The sequence below is a fragment of the Brachionichthys hirsutus genome, chromosome 1 (assembly GCF_040956055.1).
Source record: "Brachionichthys hirsutus isolate HB-005 chromosome 1, CSIRO-AGI_Bhir_v1, whole genome shotgun sequence".
Lineage (NCBI taxonomy): Eukaryota > Metazoa > Chordata > Actinopteri > Lophiiformes > Brachionichthyidae > Brachionichthys > Brachionichthys hirsutus.
Genome location: NC_090897.1, coordinates 5,217,505 through 5,238,708, shown reverse-complemented (window position 1 = coordinate 5,238,708; position 21,204 = coordinate 5,217,505). Strand labels below are relative to the sequence as shown.

Sequence of the window (21,204 nt, the reverse complement as noted above, 5' to 3'; positions counted from 1 at the left end):
TTTAATAAATATGTTTTCTGTTTACTGCCCTTTAATATAAACAACAGAGTAATAATAAAAAAAAGAATTCTGCTTTTCCTACCATTAACACTCAACAATTCATACGTGTTGGACACCACGTTCAACAAAAGAGCAGACTGGCACAGAATCAAACGAATACTGCCTCTCTCTTATGCCAAAGGCTCAGATGATGAATATAAAACTTCTAACCAAAGTCATTAGTCTTAGTTACTGGCGATGCCTCCCTGCCTGGCAGGGTGAAATATTTATGAAAGCCTGGAGGACAGTGGCCTTAAAAATTCATGAAAGACAATCAGCAAAAATAGCGAACCACCAATATGTTTTAAATAATCTGGACAGACACCAAAAACTAACTAATGAACAGGTCAGATGGGGGAAAAACCATAATTTGCTTCAGTAATTGTTAACATTTCATGGATTTGCCTTTGTAATTGCAATGACTAAGTAAACCTCGAAGATAAAATGAAGACTGTAGAAACGCCATTCAAGATATTTTTTTACCTGGGTCATTGCTACAGTCAAGCCAGCAGCTCTTTTCCACGTTTCTAGACTATAAAGATCCGAAAGATTTCAGGTAACTTTCCACTTAAGAGGCCATTCATATACAACGACATAGAAATGTAATGCACTTGGAAAGAAAGCACAACGACTATGTCTCTTGGCTGGCCTGGGAATGCCTCGGGATTCCCCCCGGAAGAGCTGGAAGAGGTGTCCGAGGAGAGGGAAGTCTGGAAATCCCTGCTCAGACTGTTGCCTCCGCGACCAGGCCTCAGGAATGTTTCAAAAGATTACTGAATTCAAGGTCATCAACAATCTGAGTCATCATCAATCAGACATATGGTCAATACATTGGATGAATGTGGTCATCATTAAGGTGCTACCCCCACACAACAGACTCTGCTGCAGATCCACCACCAAGCTTCTGCGACCTTCCGTTGCACTCTTCCTTTAGCTGTGCATCCAAGCATTGTCCAGTTCTCATCTTTGTATCTTCAAAGTCAAAAAGTTGGGAAAACCCAAGTCCTCCACTTAAAAGTTGTCATTAGCTGTGTCTGCACTGCCCAATGAAGTGAATAAATCACAACAAAGCTTCCTATTAGGAGAATGCTGCAGACACAGCGAATGGGTTACAATCGGGGTGATTAATCTGTCCACATGCACATGGGAATCAGCGGAAAGCAGCAAGGTTAACTTACTGAGCTGCAGAGTACGGGGTCTATTTTGGGAATACAGATGACCTATAGGAGGCGGCGTCATCTTGACTAAATACTGTAGGCTATGCACAAGAATAACAACTTTCATTAATAATTGTTTTTACATAAACTGGCTGGCATGATTTTTGGACTCTAATACTATGGGCAGCACGGTGTTGCAGTGGTATAGGCACTGTTGCCTCACAGCAAGAAGGTCAAAGGTTCGAATCCGACTTGCGGCCTGTCCGTGAGGAGTTTTCATCTTCTCTGTCTGTGTGGGATTTCTCCGGGTTCTCCGGCTTCCTCTCAACGCCACAAATATGCAAATTAGGTGAATTGGTTACACCGAATTGCCCCTGAGTGTGTGTGGATGATTGCCTGTCTATGTGTGGCCCTGCGATGGCCTGGCGGCTTGTCCAGGGTGTATAACAGTAGAGGGTTAAACTGTATCTGAATTAATTGTCCATCAAAGTGTGCTTTCAAAGAGGTGTTGCATCTGATTGCGAAACAGATTGGGGTTCCCCACTAAAGGAATCTATGTGGTCCTTTTCCCAACAGGTCGTGCCAATCACTGGTCAGCTATCATTGGTGCCTCCCATTCTAAGAGCTATGTGCTGTGGGAATATGGCGGCTATTCCAGCAATGGCGTTAAACAGGTAGCTGAGCTGGGCTCCCCGGTCAAAATGGAGGAAGAGATCAGACAGAAGGTAAGATACTCCAGCAATAGGAGATGATGGGTGATAATATTGATTGCTTTTCTTCATCTAAACGCTGACTTGAATGTCATTTCTGGGGCCTTGCAAGGTCTGCATGCCTTTATTAAGTAGGGATGACAGAAGTCAGTGTTGATTTGACATTGCTGCTCAGTTGATCGTTGTACACAACTGCATCCAACCGCCCTGCTCAACTTAGTGCCTCTGCATGTGGCGGTGAAATAAATTTGCTGCGTTGCCCAGTTCTGTTGCGGTCTTCTCGCACCAGTTCTATATTACTGAGGTCACATTCTTCTTTGGTGCCAACTTCTCTTCAGCGGCGCCAGTAGCAATGCTACGTTCTCCATGTAAAGTTTAAATACTGCGTGTATTGATATACAGTGTACATTTCTTTTATCATGTTAAATGTCATTCTATTATTATTGTGAACAATACAATAGGATGTATGCTTCTACCTCATGTTTTAAACTGACTTTCAAAAGTTGCACCTTCCTTCCTAACATATGTAGCATGATACTATTTAGTCCTTTCTTTTACTTCACCTGCCATGCTCTTTCTTCCTCCTTGCCCTCTTTTTTCTTTCTATCATCCATAAAAAGCATGGCATATCTTTCTCCTTGTCCACTTGCCTTTCTCGCTGCATTTAGCCCACGCCGGCAGAGCAGATGGTCCTGCAGAGAGCTTATTGCAGGCTAATACTGAAGACCTGGAGTCACAGCAGATAATGAGAGCATAGTGTGAACAATGGGGTCTCGTTGTGTGAACATGTGTCATTACTGCTGCCCCACTGCCATTACAGCGCACTCGTTTTTATATCATTCTCATCTCTCAACCAGGATCATTAGATGAACATTTCTCCTCAACCTCCAGAGACAGAGAGATTGAAATGGTACAAGAGCTTATTGATTGATGCAGCTAGTGTGCTGAGCAGCCTTCGTTTTTAGAATTTATTGCCACGTGGCGTTTGCAGTTAAATTGCAGAGGCTCAACCTTCTACTTTCAATAGTAGGTTTTGCAGGATTATATTATTATTATTTTGGCTTTTTCTTATCAGATGATAAAGTGCAACGACTTGACAGGAAGGCATGCCACATTTTTCGCACAATCTACGATCGACATTGCACTCTGCTTATCCAAATGATTGCACATACTGCATGTATGTTTGTCAGAGAAGTAATTTTATTTTAGTATATTTTTTGGGACAGTAATTTTCTCAAGATAGCAAAGTGCTAACAATGAGCCTACTGTTGCAGTAAGACCAACACTCTGGAGGCACAAATACATTTGTACATTTATTTCATGTGGTTCCTGCATGTGGAAATGACACCTTTGTCAGAGACTAGCAAGGGACACCTGGGACAGGTTGTGCTGCAATTTTCAGCAACCAAAAGCTCATCTGTCTGATCATTATGTAAATAGTTATCCGGGCTTGTGCCTTGATTTTTGTTCTTCATGACATATTTGGGATTTTTTGCCTGGCAGGGTGAGCTATCTTCTTTGCCCAATATGTTGAATCGCTTCGAAACAAAAACCTAGAAACAAAATAAAAGCTGGTTTGTTACTCGAGACAACTATTGCTCAGTCTTTGCATGTACTTTTATACGACTCCGACATCACACGGACTGTCGATGCCCTTCAGGTAAGGAGGATGGGCGAAGGAGCCGTGGAGAGCCTCTTGCTAAATGCTGACACCAACAGAAAGCTGATTCCCTTTGTGTCAGGTGGGGCATCAGAGGGAGTAACTAACGATGAATGCAAACTTGTTATTCACAGCCAGGCTTCACTCGAGCCAACGACTGCATTGATCAGCATATTATTTCTGAGCAGGATTGATATAAAATACATTTTTATTACTTTCCCTTTATTATCACATTCAAATTTAGGTTGATGAACACACTCTGCAAGAAGTAGCTTGCACATTTAAGATCAAACCACGGAAGGTTTTGTTGGACTGTTGCATATAGTTGCTTTGAATTAGGTCCGTGTTCTCGCTGCAGCAGTTACGAAACAGACGAGAATTTGTGATGGAGGAAGCTGCTCTTAGATTGTTCATTTTCATAAAGGAAAAATTCAATGTGATCATGGAGGAGTGGAGCACTACATTCCCATTTCACAATGAACCAACACCAATATATTATGGATACACACAGTGCTTGGAATGATTCTGTTACTCATGTCATATTAAAGCAGAAAAATAAATGTCAAAACATAGTGCTTACAGGAACCAGCTAACAGGAAACCTTGACTTATTTTAACCAAACCAAACAAATTGGCTTTGAAAGTAGCGTTTGTTTGGATTATGAACCCCCCCCAAAAAACAGGAATCATTAATTAGCTTGTTGTAAATCTTTCTCCCTTTACTTCTTCATTGGTCAGTTTTGAAGCTCTTTGAAGGCAGCAGCTTAATGTATATGGGATGCATGAAATAGACTAGTTCGTCAACTTTACTGTATTTAATGTTGTGTCAGTGAAGCTTAATCTCCTTCAGGCTTTCTGTTTTGGGCAGCAGGGTTTAGGTTAAACTCAAACGAAATGGCAAAGGCTCCATCTCCGGGGATGAAGACAACGTGCCTCTATCATTACAGTTCAATCAGGTAGCTCATTTCAGTATGCTGCGCTTCATCCTTGTGGACACAGCAGATTGGGAGCAGAAGATGTTAAATAAACCAGAGCCTCTTTAGTCTGTTCTCACGCAGCATGACACAGCCTCTTTTTCCTCCTGTATTTGTACATGAGTGATACTGCATGAGAAGTATTTTATGCAGAAGGATATGAAGCCTCCCACAGGGTAAAGTATCAACTCCACCTCTGCATCTAGCCTTGCCAAGCCCTGGCGTAGCATGCCAAACCTCGGTCGGTTTAAAAGTACGCATAAAACCACTAACCACCCGTGGCTACTTCTCCCTACATCACTATTTTATTTTCTGGACATCTTCTTCTTTTACTTAGAAAGAAAAAAACCCCACCAAGAATCCAAAATTAGAATTAAATAATCATTAAATTTCTCTGGGCCTGTCAAGTCAGCTTTTTGGACCCAGCAGGGATATTCATGCTTTGGAAAGTAAAGATCTGAAAAGCCGTAATTTCTGCCCTGGTTCCCAGGACTGTTATTATGATTGCAGAAGTTGAGCAACACAGCCAGAGGCTAGCGCATTTTGAAATGCAGTGGGTTCGAGTTAGCCGGTATATGTGCTTACTTTGCTGTGTATGTGTGTGTCTTCCTGGGTTTTCATATGCATGAGGTTTTGGATAATTGAGATGTTTCGTTTTCTCACAATGAAAAGTGTTATTTTGTCATGAAGAAGAATGATGATTCTCATCCAGGTTCGTTTAGACCAGATTGTATTCAGTTGTGTGGCTTTGTGTTTGTATATTCATGGAGAGAAGCTTGAATATGTCATCCCTGTCTGTGTGCGTGTGTGTGTGTGTGTGTGTGTGTGTGTGTTGCATACCACCCATAATTTTCATTTAACTGGCTGGTTTAGGACTCGGGGCTTGTCATTTGGATAAAGCTGGATTATTTTTGACATCTTGTCTGGAGGCAGCTGAAGCTTGTTCATTGTAGCAATCAAGGATTAGACATTTGTCTTGTTGGTCTTATTAAAATGGATGATTTTATTCTGAATTCCTATGAATATCGGATTACACAGTTTATTGAAATTATGTTTTTAAATTTGTAGTAACTATTTTTCTGCCGTCTAACCCTAACCCTTATAATGAATATTGTTCAATGTCATTCAATATCATGTGTGATGTGTCACTGTGTGTGTGTGTGTGTGTGTGTGTTAAATGGTGGCAGAGAGAAGTAAACACACTACAGGTTTATTAAGATGATATATTCCTTTATTAGTCCCACAAGGGGAGATTCCGTATGCATATTTTAATGTGATTTCGACATTTTTGCAACTATCTGCAGTTATCCCCGCCTAAGACTTCTCATTTTTAGTCACACACAGCACTATTTAACATTGTGTGAGTATTAGCAGCTCATTTGTCAATTTGTACCCATTTGTGTTGTCAAATCAATTATTATTTGTGTACTTAATTTGGCTCAGTGTTGAATTTGCCTCATGAAGTGTTTCAGTGGAGCAGAAATACCAGAGGAGTACAAACAGTAGATGTATTTATAGATATTTTTGTGTGAGAATGTCATGCCTCACATGTTTACTGAACTATGCATCTTATGAGATGAGATTATAATACTAGTGGGAGTCCTTCTCGTAGTACTTGTACTGCATTTGCGGTGGATAACATTGTGTGTGTGCTTGATAGATTACAGACTGTGCAGAGCTGAACCACTGATTCTTCTTAATGTTTTACTTTGTATGGAACAAAATAAGATCTAGACCAGCAAATACAATAAATCTTTTTTTTATAAAGTAGTGTAGTCTTTTATTCATTAAGCAGCCTCAATAAATCTGTTTTCGGTAATGGATCTATACTCTTATGACAGCAAAAGATAGAGGAGATATTTCAGAATCAAATTGCCAGTTATATGCATATCAGAGGAAATGCAATTTCCTGGCTACATTCATGAGATGAAATATATCAGCGGTATTTGCATCATAATTACCAATGATCACTTTCCCGTGATGATTATAGGAGAAAATTGTACTGCTGAAAAGGCAGAATTAGCTGTTTCCGGTGGGTGTATTCCTGCTGTAGAAGCCGTCCATAGCTGCCGGAAGCTGGAACAGCCATTAGTATAAGTTATCACCATGAAATGTGTGAATGATAGAGGCAATTTATGCAGCAGTCTCATCTTCCCTTTTGCTTCAGTGTCAGGTTGACTCTGTTGGCGTGAGACCCAAAAAATACATAAATATACCCATGAATTGCATGTACCGGTAAGTGTTTTAAATAAAAGCCCATTTCCATTTAAATTCACTGCATAGGCTCAGTGTAAGTGAATACAATTTTATTATTATAATGCGAGGCAGAAAGAAATTATACAATTTAATAATAAGCACAAATAAACACATCATGTTTGTGCAAAGTTTTCCCACTTGTATGCAATAATTGAAATATCTAGGAAAGTTATCAATTTAATCATTGGCCAGTCATTTTTCACATTGACTGGATTTGATTATAAACCAATGCATGTTATGTAATCGTGTCTAAAATACATGTATGTGAGATTAAAATGCATAAAGTCAATTTGTTTTTGAGTGTACAACTGTTTGTTTAATTGCGTTGGGAACCTGCACCTACAGATCTGTCTCCATATTAAGACAGTGATGTAGCCTGATCCCATATGATCACTACACTACATCTATCTATAGCACTGGAGGAATTGTCCTTCCACACACAATGACATGAAACAGAATGTAAATCAAGCCTAGCTTACAGTGTAAAGCAGTCGACACCAACACTCGAGCCACGAAACACAATCGTGTTCATTTGTTCAGCGGCAGTTAATTGCAGCAGATCTGTAATTGGTGAATTTATATGAGCACCAACAATGTTGTGGAGAGACCACATCCTTGAAGAGTCCATGCTCTCCTAGGACTAATGGCCTTTATTATACTATATCCACCGTCAGTCTCTTCATCTTGTCACTGGTGAATATTAAAAATGGGCAATTAAATTTGTGCTCTTGACCATACTCCCAACTAAAAGGTGTTTCAATTGAGATGCATGGCTTTTTAGACTTTGTCAATATGTGCTTTTGGAAGTAAAACAATGCTATTACTCCAAATGAAGTTTAAATCCGTTCAGATTAAACGCACTCTGAAGAAGGTTTACAATGATTTCCTCCGCAGATTAAAAGCACTGCTGCTTGGCCACCTTGCTGCCCATATTGATTTTAAACCTTAACAGTTGTCAGAGGAGCTAGCAGCCAACATGAAACCCAATTAATCTGGGACTCTGTTCTTATCTGCATGATGCCTGGTTAAATGCCATTTCTTGCCTAACAGGGAATTAGAACGCTAAATCGTGCATCACAAATGAAGGTTCACTGCGCTTGTCATGACAAAATGGAAATTATTCATGCAACATGAATCTTTTCCCTCTAAGATTACAGAGTGTGTCATCTGCAGTGCATGATGGGTCTTCTCTAATTGATACAAACAATTCTCTGTTCTGGAAAGGACTCCACTTTAAGGTGGAGATATGGGTTTTTTTCCCCACGTATTATGAGGCCCATTGTGCAAATATCTTACAAAAAAGAAACTACCTACACATAAAATATTCATATCTATGCTCAGAAATGTGTATTTATGATGGAGTTCCTGTCGTCAGCGTAGATCATCCTGCAGACAAATTCTGATCTGGTGGTTGAATTGATCAAATGCTCAAACCTTCTTGACAGCATTCAATATCCCTCATTATTCAGTTGTCCTCTCTATCATTGCACAATTGCATTACGGCCTTTGAAGAACTGTTTTGTGCCTTACCATACATTCTATTTAAATTGTAGTCAATTTTTTCGAATAGTGTAGTTTTCTATTGTTTATTAGTTATAAATGCTCGTTGTTGCACCAACCTAAGGTCTGAGAGAAACAGAATTGCAATCCTCTGTGTGTCTATAGTGCATGCTGCTGAATTGACAATAAAACAAACTTTGAACAGTTGACACACATAGAAAGAGGTGAAGGCCAAGTGAGCTAGAGGAACAAAAATACTGTTTCCACAGTTACACAAATTTATGCACAGCTACTGCATATAAATCTGATGAAATAATTCACTTTTCTGTCTTTATTTGAGCATGTTTTTTTTTAGTAGTGGATCGACATATAATTTACTCCATCTAGCCCCAGGTTGACATTGACGAGCCAATTAATGCATGAGCAGGCACATGGGCGTGCTACCTGGTCAATAAAAGACTCAGGTGAGGCACAGAGCAACATGCACATAGACGCCATTCACATGGAAATGCATATGCACATAAAGTATTGCTTCACATGCAAACAAACAAGAATATATTCCCTAGCTATTGTCCATTAAATATAAGAATTATAGATGACACATGCAGATAAATCCTTCTTCCAACCAATCACTGTGAAACACTATGTTGCCTGACAAGCAGGATGGTTCCTGTGAGCAGGAAGAAGAACCGTCCTCCAGATTGTCGTACAAATGGAAGAAATGAAAAAGAACCCAGGGTTGCTAATGGGAGAAGCGTGCACCGAATGGCACTGGGCATTTTAAAAACTGCAACCTCAGCACGTTTTGCCAATTTCACGCCTGATGTCCCCAGTGTGAGGAGATGTGGCTGGACTATTCCAGCCCAGCGATCAGCCTGGCCTCTGGTTCAGAGGCCTCAAACAATGGCCTCAAGTCTAGCCTGCAGTGTCACTATTTAATAGTTCATGATGAGAAGAACATTTTAATATCTTCGTACTCTAACATTAAAATAAAGTATCCATCAATGCAATAGGATAACTTTATGGGTCCTTTAGATTAAATGCATTTCTTACATAAAGCAAGACGATTGGATCACAATCCGGTGGCTAATTTTCACTTGGTGTCAGTTTTCTTACCTTGCAAAGAAATGCATGATTTCTTCTTTGCTTCAAATTTTTATTAAACTGCACATGATCATTGCCAACCACCAAAGACTCCTGCAGTTTTTGGACACAACTGCCAATGTCTTGGCATGTCCTGGCAGTGATAAATGTGCCTTTGCTTCACTGGACTATGCTGGGATAATTGAATGGGAGCCAATTTTCTGTGTAGAATATTTTAATAAGTTACATTTTGTGCCATGGTGCGAACCTTGGTGTTTGTCCAGTTTGGCAGATGGGTCAGGCTGCTGTTGTCTGACACTGATGAATGAAGCACAACATGATGCATCGGCACAAAACGGTTGGCTACACAAATAGGGTTTGGCAGCACGAAAATAACTTTGTATTGATTTTCAAGGCACGTTTTAGGAGATTGCAAGATGAATATTAAAAAAATAAAAAAGCCCATTATACGTAAATATTATAAATGTAAAAAAATAATACAAAAATGCATTGTTCCTCCTGAGTTTGAGTGTGGACTAACGGGTAGACTCTCCTCTCTCCAGTACCAGAATAAGAAATGTGATCCCACCTCCAATTCTGAGGCCAGGATTTTCAATTGGAAAAGGCTGAATTGCTGCCTACAAATCAGGGATGGGTTGCTGCCACGAGTGAAAGTGTTCAAGTATCTTGGGATCTTATTCATTAATGAGGGGAAACAAGGGAGCGGTGGATTGATCAGCGAACTGGGGATACATCTGCGTGGTGATGTGGGTGGCATCTCTTGTGGTGAAGAGTGAGCTAAGCCACAAGGCAAAGCTCTCGATTTACTGGACAAGCTACGTTCCTACTCTCACCCACGATGAGGAAAGCACCATATTTAGTGAATGCATTTATTCTTGTGCAGTAAATCAGCATTATTTTTTGACTGTTTTGATCTGAAGGAGGCTGGTGGGACTCGGGTTCATTAAACAGACTATATAAGTAATTGAATTAAAATTGGAAAGCACAGAAATTGAAATGTCACAGTGTCGCACAGTTCACGGGCTCTTTAGTGATAAATGACATGCCATACCGAATCCTATAAGTTAAATAAACACTTCTAATGAGTTTCTGTAAGGCTGTCCGGCTGCTGTCATCCTACGAGACACAGCAGAATTCGATATTTTCTTTCTGCTCCATGTTCAATTAGTGGAAATAAATAACAGGTTCTCTTAAAAGCAAACACATTTTTGAGAAGGAGAAGCAAACAATATGCTACTTGTTCAGTGGATTGTTGACATCCATGAAATCAGTTACTCCATTTGAGTATCAGAATGGCTGCTTTGCACATTGTCTTTGAAATCCTACCCGTTTCTGCTTGCCTCTGGCACACACAAGCAAATTGAAGATTGCATTTAGAAAAAAAAGAATCAGCTGATTGGATTACTTTAATTATCTGTGTTAATAATCAGCTTTTTAATTCAGCAAGGAAAACTCATACACTGCGGGTCATTTTGATACGAAATAAAAACGAGACATCAAATTGTTTTCAGGTCTTGCCTGTGCCTTCCTTGTTATCTTTGAAACAGGTTAAACCATAATATATGCACCAAACAAGAAAATAAGATTTGCTTTACTTAGGAAAGAAGAACAGTATTTTATTGATTTATGTGGGAAGGGACTTGTGGATGAAAAAATCTTCTTGCTATTAAGAGCAGCCAGAAAATGCTGCAATACAATGCTAACTAGAGGTGCTATTGAATAGGAATATGGTTGTCTGGTGATGACAATTTGACAATATTTAAACTTCATCAAGGCAGCTATGCTTCATTACCATAATTATTAAAACACATCATGAACATTTTGAATTTGATGGTATGTTTTTGGAAATATTTGACAAGGTGGAAGGAACAATATAAAAGAGATTTTACATGCACTTGACCAAAGGAGTTCTGTCCTCTCTGTGAGTTGTTTATCTTGGCCCCTGCATTAACAGTGTAGCGAATAAAAGCAGATACAGTATAGGCACAGTTCTGCTTGGTTACTGAAATTCTAATTCTAAATCTAAAATAATTTAATGCTAAGCTAATGATGTGGTGTAATTACACCAATTAATCATTACAGTTCCAATCATTAAACTTTGTAGCACACTTGTATGAAGTTATAAAAAGTGTCATTATCACCCTCTCTTCTGATATTTGTCACTCTTGAATAGACACAGCAGATGATTGACGCTTCTCTATAGTAGCTAGTAGCTACATGCATATAAAATATCTGTAACATTACCTAGATAAAGTTGTATTGAGAAAGAGTTTCTGATTTTGTGATTTAAGAGTGAATGTTGATCTCGTCTTTTTTTTCTGCTGTCCTTTAACTTATTCATCCAATTCAGTTAATTCTTTCTGACTTCTAGGGTGATGACATCCTGACTGTCATTAAAATGAAAGCACAATGGCCAGCCTGGCAACCACTGAACGTGTAAGTTACACATCCCGCTCTCCTCACATCTGCTACTGACTGTGCTGCTGGATGTTAAAGTTTTACCACAATTTACACATTATTTGCAGTATTTTTCCACCATGAAAGTTCTGCTGAGAAGTCCTACATGCCACAAGCAAGAATGTGGCAGAATTCCACTCATTTCATTTCACTTTCAGTTTGTGTCCTTCCTATCTAAAAGAGTGTTATTAAAAATAATAATAACTTTTTTAAACAATATGCTGTCATCAGAATCAGAAAGAAAAAAACAAAACAAAACCCATAAAAATCAATAAGGTTTACTTTTTTCCGGCTTTAGGCACACGCTAGAAATTTAACCACAAGAAGATTAAATAACCTATCCAGTTTTTAGTCATTTGTAATCCTAACAAGAAAATTATATTTTTAGTATGTAAGATAATAATAATAATAATAAATGTAATTTAAGTAAAGGTATTCATTATTTTCCCCAAGATTGGCATTTTATGCTGCTGCAGGTGTAAAAAATACCACAAAACAAATAAAAATGCAACAGAAATATTGAGCATAAAAGTTCCTCTGGAGGAGGCTTGAAATGCCACAATGAAACAAGTGTTTTTAAAACATAATTGTTATCAATAGAGCGAGACTCGATAACCTAGTGTTGGGTGTTTCTTGCAAAGTGAAGTCAGAGTTGAACTGGGCATCGGTTCATGAGTATTTATGAATAAAGGAGGAAGAGAAGACTGCATACAAAGATGTAGAACGTCTGAGCTAGTGCTGAAAGTGTCATGTTTCAGAATGTAATTTAAAAAAATATGTTGCCATCCATTTTTTGATAGTTAGTTAGAGAGAAGTTTGCATCTTCAAATCCAATATGTTGAAGGAGCTTCCTTCAAACTTACAGCACTGCAGTTCCCTCGTGACAGCTCCCTTCAGGCTGTGATCCTTAAAAAAAGAAAACCTGTGTGGGGTAATGGTGGATTTCTAAATTGCTCTATACTTTTGAAGATGAGACAGATGGAAGTTGATTTATTTCTTCATCTTTTATGAGAAGGAAGGAAGGAAGCAGAGTTGAAGTGTAGATTCGTTTACTGAAAGTAGCGATGGAAATTGATTCAGAACTTGTGACCTACACAAACCCAATTAAAGCCTGTAAGCGGGCAGGTTTGTATGTGAATCCAGCTGCTGCTTCAGGATGTGGTCTGGTTGTTGTAACGTGAACAGAATGATGGCAACTTTAGACACAATGCATCTTTGCCCAATTCTGAATTCTGTAAGCAATTCTTACAATAACCATCAGGTGATCCCTCTTTTATTTATTTACATTGTAATGAATCAGGCAGATGTCTGGCCTACCTGTCACAGTAGCGGCATCCAGAATCGTAGAGCTCATGGGCTTTAATGATCTCTTACCTGTGGTTCCGTTCTCCCCATTACTTCATCCATTACTGGCTATTCTCCTCAGACCAAGAAAAAAGATTGCAATTTATATAGTGCATCATAATTGGAGGTAAACATATTCATATTAGTTTTGGGCAAGATAGTCAAGTTGAATGTAATTAACCAGTTTTTCAACATAGACTGGACTTCAGTCTGTACTCGACTCACCAGCTGAATGCTGACAGAATAATGTATATGTTGTGTTAATGATAGCTACAGGATGCACAGGTGTGAAGTTGCTGACCGCCAATCCTGAGGATCTCATCAGCTGATTATTCTAGATTTTCACAGCTCATCTAAAAATAGATGCAGATCCTTTTCCTACCTTTCTGTGTTTTGGACACTTTTTTCTGCAAGTACTGCAGTGCCTTTGTTCTTTTAACATGCTGACTCAACATTGTGAGCATGTCATTTGTACATGAAAGTCCGACACAACTTCTATCACTTCATTCTCGCTCTCTTCCTCAGTCGGGCCGCGCCCTCTGCTGAATTCTCCGTCGACCGGACCCGTCACATCATGTCCTTCCTGACGATGTTGGGGCCCAGTCCAGATTGGAATGTGGGGCTGTCTGCTGAAGACTTGTGTACCAAAGAGTGTGGTTGGGTCCAGAAGGTGATCCAAGACCTGATCCCTTGGGATGCGGGTACTGACAGTGGGGTGACATATGAGGTCAGTGAAAACTTTAACGATGCCATTTATTTAATTTAGCATTTAGCATACAGCGTGTGTTTGAATTGGTGTAATATGAGTTACTGTGTATCATCCTAGCCTTCAGAAAACTGTTATTCTCTGCACCATTTGACCTTCCTCCTGTCTCTCATCACCAGCTGAGTCTTCCTTTCACGGCCACATTTTGACCTGGTAATTCCGGCAACCTTTCCTTCATCCGTCCGACCTCTGGCTTTCACAATCAACGGCTCTCTCCCCTCTTCATATGATGCCAGTGTGCAACAATTTAAGTGTCATTACCCTTCCGATTCTTCTTTAACGGCCTTGAACGTCTTCCCCTCCCTACCCTTACCATGGTGCGCCGTATGCTACATGTCCAACATTTCCAGTTAACACGAAGGGATTAGAGGACCATGTGCACAAATTTGATGATGATATTGTGCAGAAACCTTTGGCTGATTCCTCATTGTGCTTTGTGAACCCAATGAACTTGTACTCTCTGGCCTGTTTTGGTCAGCCTCTGGAATAATTTGACTATTACTCAGATCCCTCATTTGGCTTGTTTTTTTTTTCTTCTTTGTGTTTGTGGCAAAAACACACACTTGCCTTCTCTGCATTGGTTTACAGGGAGTTCCATAATCCTTGAAAATAACTCTACCCTTCACAGTTCGTGTCCAGAGCAATGGCTCTCTATTAAAGCAGAGATACATTCTCCTATGCCATTACTTACTTTAATTAGTGGTTAATCTCTCTCTCTCTTTCCTTCTTTCTTTCTTTTCATCCCTCAGCGGGGGGGATAAAGGATGAGACGTTCTTCTGCCTCCAGACAGCCTCTGGCGGTGATTCCTCTATCAACCCCATGCTGGCAGACCTTTACAATTGACAAATTAAAGCATCTCCCATATAAACTATGACAGTCTGAAGCTGATCTCAAACTTTGTTTGTCCTTTGTTTAACTTTTACCGACTTTGTGCTGATTCTACTTCTATTGACAGAAGGATATCTTTAAATTCCCAAAGATCTCGTTGTGTCATTTTCTAAAAATCTCTTATGACCTTCATGTCTTTGCCCTTTATTAAGTCTCCCAACAAGCCCACTGAACCTCAGGAAAAGATCCGCCCCCTGACGAGTCTGGATCATCCACAGAGCCCTTTCTATGACCCTGAAGGGGGCGCCATCACTTCCACAGCCAGGGTGGTGATTGAACGCATTGCCCGAAAGGTACTTGGTATTTAATTGTATCATGACAGCATTTCTTAACACTCACACAATCATATAATGTTTGAGATGAATCACAGTGATGAAGTAAACAAGGCTTGAAATGTATTTGCTGTATTATTACAAAGTGCAGTGAACCCAGTGGAGCTATTTTTTCTCTCACAGCAAACAAGCAGACATAAAAATAAGTTAAATAGGTCTGTGCTGTTTGTTTTCTGCTGGACTCATCACTTTTACTTTATTCGTTGGTTACTGCTCACATCCATCATTACCTCCGCCGTGTAGTTAGGCTTTCACCAGCGATTGCTTGTTTGTTTGTATGTTAGCAAGATAAATTGAAAAGTTATGGACGGATCTTCCCAACATTTTCAGGAAATGTTGGGAATCTGACCAGGAACAGTTGATAACATTTTAGTGAAGATCCATAAGAGATCCTGGATTCTGGGTCACTTTGAAAATCTTGTTAACATTCCAGTCAATTGAGCTTCAAAATTTGTTCCTCAATATCTCGGTTGATTATCGACTGATGTTTATTGGATTTGACACAGTCCTGCACGGCGGGGACCTCTATCTAAGTCCAAAGATGTCTGGCAGGGATCCATGTCAGGAACACAAATACGTCACATCCATTGACAATTAAGAGATGTCGTAGTTTGACTTATAGGCAGGACCCTTGTGCAGACCTGTAGTACAAACTTTGAAATGTGATACATTTTTAAGTCACCTCATAGCACGATGCATGTTTAGTCATTTGACTAATAACCATTACTGTCAGAGCCGTCTTATATCCAGACTAATAAGCTGTGTTTCAACATCGAAAGGGAACTTTTAAAGACAATACAACACAAAAGTAATGGTTGATTTAAACTAATATGGCAAGTACCGTATTACAATTCACTCCCTGTGAAATACAGATCGTTCCCTATCATGCTTTTGTCGCTAATGAGATGAACCCTGTGAAAGGGATAAAAGGTTGGAAGTCCTTTAGCAGCCTCTAGAGGCAGCGGTGGAGATTAAGCCTCTTCACACATGCAAAATAAATCTTTGTAGAATTAAGATAATCTATACAATGATGTTAGCGGGGTTGTCATACAAAGAAAGGGGATTAAGAACATATAGAAGATACAAAGTGAAGGGGAAAAAAAATGAAAACACTGTTGTGTCTTCCCCAACCCCCCCAGGGTGAGCAGTGCAACATCGTGCCAGACAATGTGGACGACATCGTTGCAGATATTGCCCAGGAGGAGAAAGAAGAAGGTTCGACCTTGCTTCTATCTAGCTCTGCAGCTTCCAAAAGCAGTTTGCCATGAAAGTAGTGGTGATATTGGTCCCCTTACTATTCTACAGATGACACTCCTGAGACCTGCATCTACTCCAATTGGTCTCCATGGTCTGCCTGCAGCTCGGCCACATGTGAAAAGGGCAAGCGAATGAGGCAGAGGATGCTGAAGGCCCAGCTGGACTTGAGCGTGCCCTGCCCACACACGCAGGATTTTCAGCCTTGCATGGGACCTGGATGCAGTGATGAGGGTGAGCACGTGTTCAAAGACCAAAGACTTTGCAAGGGCAACATTTGAATTAAGTATGATTTCAGCACCTCTCAGAAAATCAATGGAATCCTTGAAAGCATGCTGACATATCCACCTTTGCCCTGTAACACCTTAGATGCCTCCACCTGCATGATGTCAGAATGGATCACCTGGTCACCATGTAGTCTGTCTTGCGGGATGGGTTTACGTTCCCGGGAGCGCTACGTGAAGCAGTTCCCTGATGATGGCTCACTCTGCACCTTGCCCACAGAGGAGAATGAAAACTGTGTAGTCAATGAGGAATGCTGTGAGTGTGTCCTCTTCATTTAAACTATGGATCCAATGAATGAAGGTCTGTAGAATTACTGTACCTTTGTTTTTCCCTCTGGGGTCTAAGCTCCCAGCAGTTGCCTAGTTACGGAATGGGGTGAATGGGATGCTTGCAGCGCCACCTGTGGTCTTGGCATGAAGAGGAGAGAGCGCATGGTGAAGATACCTCCGGCAGATGGCTCCATTTGTGGGGCTGAAGTACTAGAAGTGGAGAAGTGCATGATGCCAGAATGTCGTACGTAGCAGATTTCTAAGGGCCGCAATGATCCCAACACCTCCTACACGTCAAATCCTGAGAAAATAGTCTAATTAGGTGCTAAAGGGGCTGGTAGCCTAATTGTGCTCCAACTCTTGTTCATACATGGAAGTAGCACTAATGAGATAAATTACTTTTAGTTTACTCACGAGCAGCTTGTCGTGAGTCATAACCCTAACCCTAACCCACGGCAGGTTAGGGTTATGTTTTTCCTCTTGTGTCTTTCATGACTAAATTACGTCTTTCTCTTTCTCTGACTCCGTTAACATTGTTTTCTTTTCAAAGTAAAATGCAAATGTGAGAACAAGAAGTGACAGGTAAGCGAACGTTGTTGTGTGCAGACACCATCCCCTGCATGCTGACGCCGTGGTCCGAATGGAGCGACTGCAGCGTGACGTGCGGCAAAGGTTTAAGGACACGGCAGCGTATGCTCAAGTCACCCCTGGAGCTGGGAGAGTGCTCAGAAGAGTTAGAGCAGGTGGAGAAGTGTATGCTACCGGAGTGTCGTAAGTAATGATATAAAAAAAAAACAAACACAGGTAGAATTTATGGAAATTATTGGCAATTTCATGTTTGTTATGTGACCCTGGCACAAAGAACTACGTACAAACCAGATCTGTTTATTTTGTTTGCTTGTTTGTGAGTCACAAATGAGTTTGTGTGCTATGAAAACCCTCATTTAGTGCATCAAATGCTGGGACAGACCTGAAATGTTTAGCCTGACATGTCCTTTTCTAACCAAGGACATGGTAATTACCTCTGTGAGGCGTTGGTTTGTCTGTCTGTGTCTGTCTGTCAGTCAGCAAGATAACTCAAAAGGTTATGGATGAATCTTGATGAAATATTCAAGAAATGTTTGGAACAGTCGCTTATATTTTGGTGATTATCCAGAAGAGATCCTAGATTCTGGATCACTTTGAAATCTTTGTTAACTTTGCAGTCAGTGGAGCTTCAAGATTTGTTTCTCAATATCTCTGTTGATTATTGGCCGATGTTTATGGTATTTAACACAGTCATGTAGGGCGGGGACCTCTATCTCACTACTGTATTTCATCCGGATTGTAAAATATGATATGATGTAATATCACCTTCTGCGCAAGCACGCATGACGCATATTTTAAACATAAAAAGCATACATATATATCATATTTATTCCAGTTCCTTGCTGAACGGAACTTCTCAGCTTCTCTGGCATCGTTACTATTGTAATTTGCTGTATGCATCTATCCAACCATGTTGTTGGTTTAATGCTTCCCGCTGCTAATGCTTATATTATTATTTTTTCATAGTGATTATGTCAAAACAAATCTTACAAATCTTATCTTACAGCAAACCAGAAGCGTTCTCTATAATATAAGATACAATTCATGCACACCCTGGACATCGCTTCATGTGCACCCTCTATATCTCGTCATTCTTGTGTCGGATTCTGTTTCTTCAGCCATCGACTGCGTCATGTCAGAGTGGACTGAGTGGTCACAGTGCAACAAATCCTGCGGGAAAGGCCACGTGATCCGGACACGCGTCGCTAAGCTGGAGCCTCAGTTCGGAGGAGATCCCTGCTCTGAAGCCGTTCAGAGGAAGAAGTGTAAGGTCAGGAAGTGCCGCCGAGGACAGGCTAACAGCGATGAGAAGAGACGGCGCAGGGAGCAGCGCGAGAAGAGGAGGAGCAAGCAGGGCAGAGCTGAGGTCACCTCTGAGCATCCAGGTTGCCACCATCACACTTATCACATTCAGAACTACAGTGACGCACATTATTCTAACAGTCTGTCCTTTCCTAAATTTCCATCTCTTAGGGTGTAAAATGAGACCGTGGTCCAGTTGGACAGAATGTACCAAGCTATGTGGTGGAGGCATTCAAGAACGGCTCATGACTGCGAAGCAAAAATTGAAGACTGCTCAGCTTTCCAGCTGCAAGGACAGGAAGGAGATCAGGGCTTGTAACGTGCACCCCTGCTAGGAGGGAAGAGGGGAATTGGGTTCGGTGCCGAATGGAGCGAGAGATGTGACAGTAGGAGTGGGAACACGGGACATTGTCACACAAAGATCCAATGCACTTTGTTGAGGGCTAAAATGGCAACTTGAATCTGTATTGGTTAAATACAGAGCTCAGGTCAATTATCATGAAGAGAAAGTACATGTAAAGATCTCACTGCAGAACTCTGGATTTAAACTAGGACGATTTAAACGATTCTTCTGTGCGTTCGAACTAGCTGTGCTACAATGTGACTTTAAACTTAATGTGATATGATATATACATAAATAAATATACGTATGGGATTAAAATTGATTTAATAATATAGACCTGTTATATCTTTGTGGTATCCTTAAATAGCACAGTATATTCCAGACATTGAAAGCACAGGTGCCCTGCAGCCATTCCAGTGTTTTATATACCTTCAACTGTTGATTTGTTTCTTGGACACAAAACATTCTGTTGACTATTTGGCCAGCTATAATATTGTACATGTCAATATACCATGAGTGAACTATATATTATTTGTTTAGAAAATAGTTGTTTTTGTTGTTGTTGTGTATTTTATTTTTATAAGAATGTGTCCCAAGATTTTTACCAAAGTCTTGTGTCGATGTTTTCAAGATTACTTCCCCTCTTTTTCTTTCTTCTGTTCCTCTAACATATTAATATTTTGGAATATTATCACCTTTACAATAAAAGCAAATGTGACATCTTGTCACCTGGATCTGTATTCTTCATTTGGGCTGGGGGGGGGCAGCCGATGTGGTTCTCTTTTGCTGCCACTAGATGGCGATAAACAACTTTGCATGTCTTCTGTCAAAACGGGTCATTCTTTTGGTTGTCTGTTCAAACTTCGCAGAGCTTTCCAGAGTGGAAAATAATACTTGAAAAATGCCCGAAATTAAAGTACGCAGAATTTTATAATCCATGTATTGGTAAACAAAATAACCTGTAGTAAGTACAAAAGAACAAGAAATGAATCTGAAAATAAAGGATTTGAGAAACTAAACTCTATTAAGATGTCTTTTTATGCTGAACAAATAGGGTGCCCTTTCATTTTTAAAGGAATGTGGAGGCTGGAGAACCGTGACATCTTGAAAGACACCAACCCCTCTTTACTCTTTGGTGTAATTTGTGGGAGGAGGTTATGGAGCGCCTGGAACAGGGGTGAAAAATATAACACACATCACAATGGTATTGCTGTTTCTATGCCAACACAACCATACGTGGGGGAAGCCTACACACTTCACGGATCAGGAAAACATCAAAGGAGAATTATCTCGGCTGTGAATGAGCTGTTTAAACAGAAATTGCCGCGGAGCTGGTGACAAGCGGTGCATGGGCTAAAAAAAAAAAAGGAAAGTGATATGTGTTTGTTTTTCTTCCTGTATGATCTGGTCAGAACCCCACAGGACCGCAGCCGGTCAAGTGCAACACAGGCTGGGGGTTTTGTAGCCCAGCTGCAGTTCAAATATTGGACAGAGACTTAAAAAGGAATCCAGAGAGGAAGTTATGTTAGTCGGCCCTGCATGTCTGTGATATTAAAATAAGATTCCTCTGTCTGTGGATGCTGATTAATATTTATATTCTGGGTGGCCTCGTTTAGCCTGTTTTTCACTGAGCTTATAAAAATTCCAAATATCTTGTCCACTATGTTGGAATAATGGCTTCTTCTTTACACAAGTTACAGTTTTCTGCGTTTAGCAGCTGAACGATCACCACTTTTTGGGTTTTTTTTTTGCGAGAGGCTGTTACAGTATCTGTAAAACTAACTATCTTTTATGGTCGATTCACATACCTGTCTTTATGAAACTGCTGCCTTTCAATCAAAAATACTGATATAATCATTGAAAGCAAAACTGTTAAGCATTTTTATCTTTAACAGGGCGTAAGCTCTTTTACACTATTGAAAGAGATTTTTAATGATAACCAGGAACCGACTTTGATAATCACCCACCCATCTTCA

The 21,204-nt window shown here is 40.2% G+C and overlaps 1 protein-coding gene across 1 annotated transcript in view; it reads left to right on the top strand.

Annotated features, from left to right (window-relative positions):
* Positions 1 to 19,220, top strand: part of spon1a (spondin 1a) — a 30,813-nt gene extending 11,593 nt beyond the window's left edge. The window contains exons 6-16 of the mRNA XM_068760887.1: positions 1,773 to 1,921; positions 11,771 to 11,835; positions 13,726 to 13,927; positions 15,008 to 15,148; positions 16,327 to 16,402; positions 16,493 to 16,675; positions 16,811 to 16,981; positions 17,072 to 17,239; positions 17,602 to 17,766; positions 18,702 to 18,968; positions 19,057 to 19,220. Of these exons, the coding sequence (XP_068616988.1) occupies positions 1,773 to 1,921; positions 11,771 to 11,835; positions 13,726 to 13,927; positions 15,008 to 15,148; positions 16,327 to 16,402; positions 16,493 to 16,675; positions 16,811 to 16,981; positions 17,072 to 17,239; positions 17,602 to 17,766; positions 18,702 to 18,968; positions 19,057 to 19,220 (1,751 nt within the window). The remainder of the gene's footprint in view (positions 1 to 1,772; positions 1,922 to 11,770; positions 11,836 to 13,725; positions 13,928 to 15,007; positions 15,149 to 16,326; positions 16,403 to 16,492; positions 16,676 to 16,810; positions 16,982 to 17,071; positions 17,240 to 17,601; positions 17,767 to 18,701; positions 18,969 to 19,056) is intronic.
* The last annotated feature ends 1,984 nt before the right edge of the window (positions 19,221 to 21,204 follow it).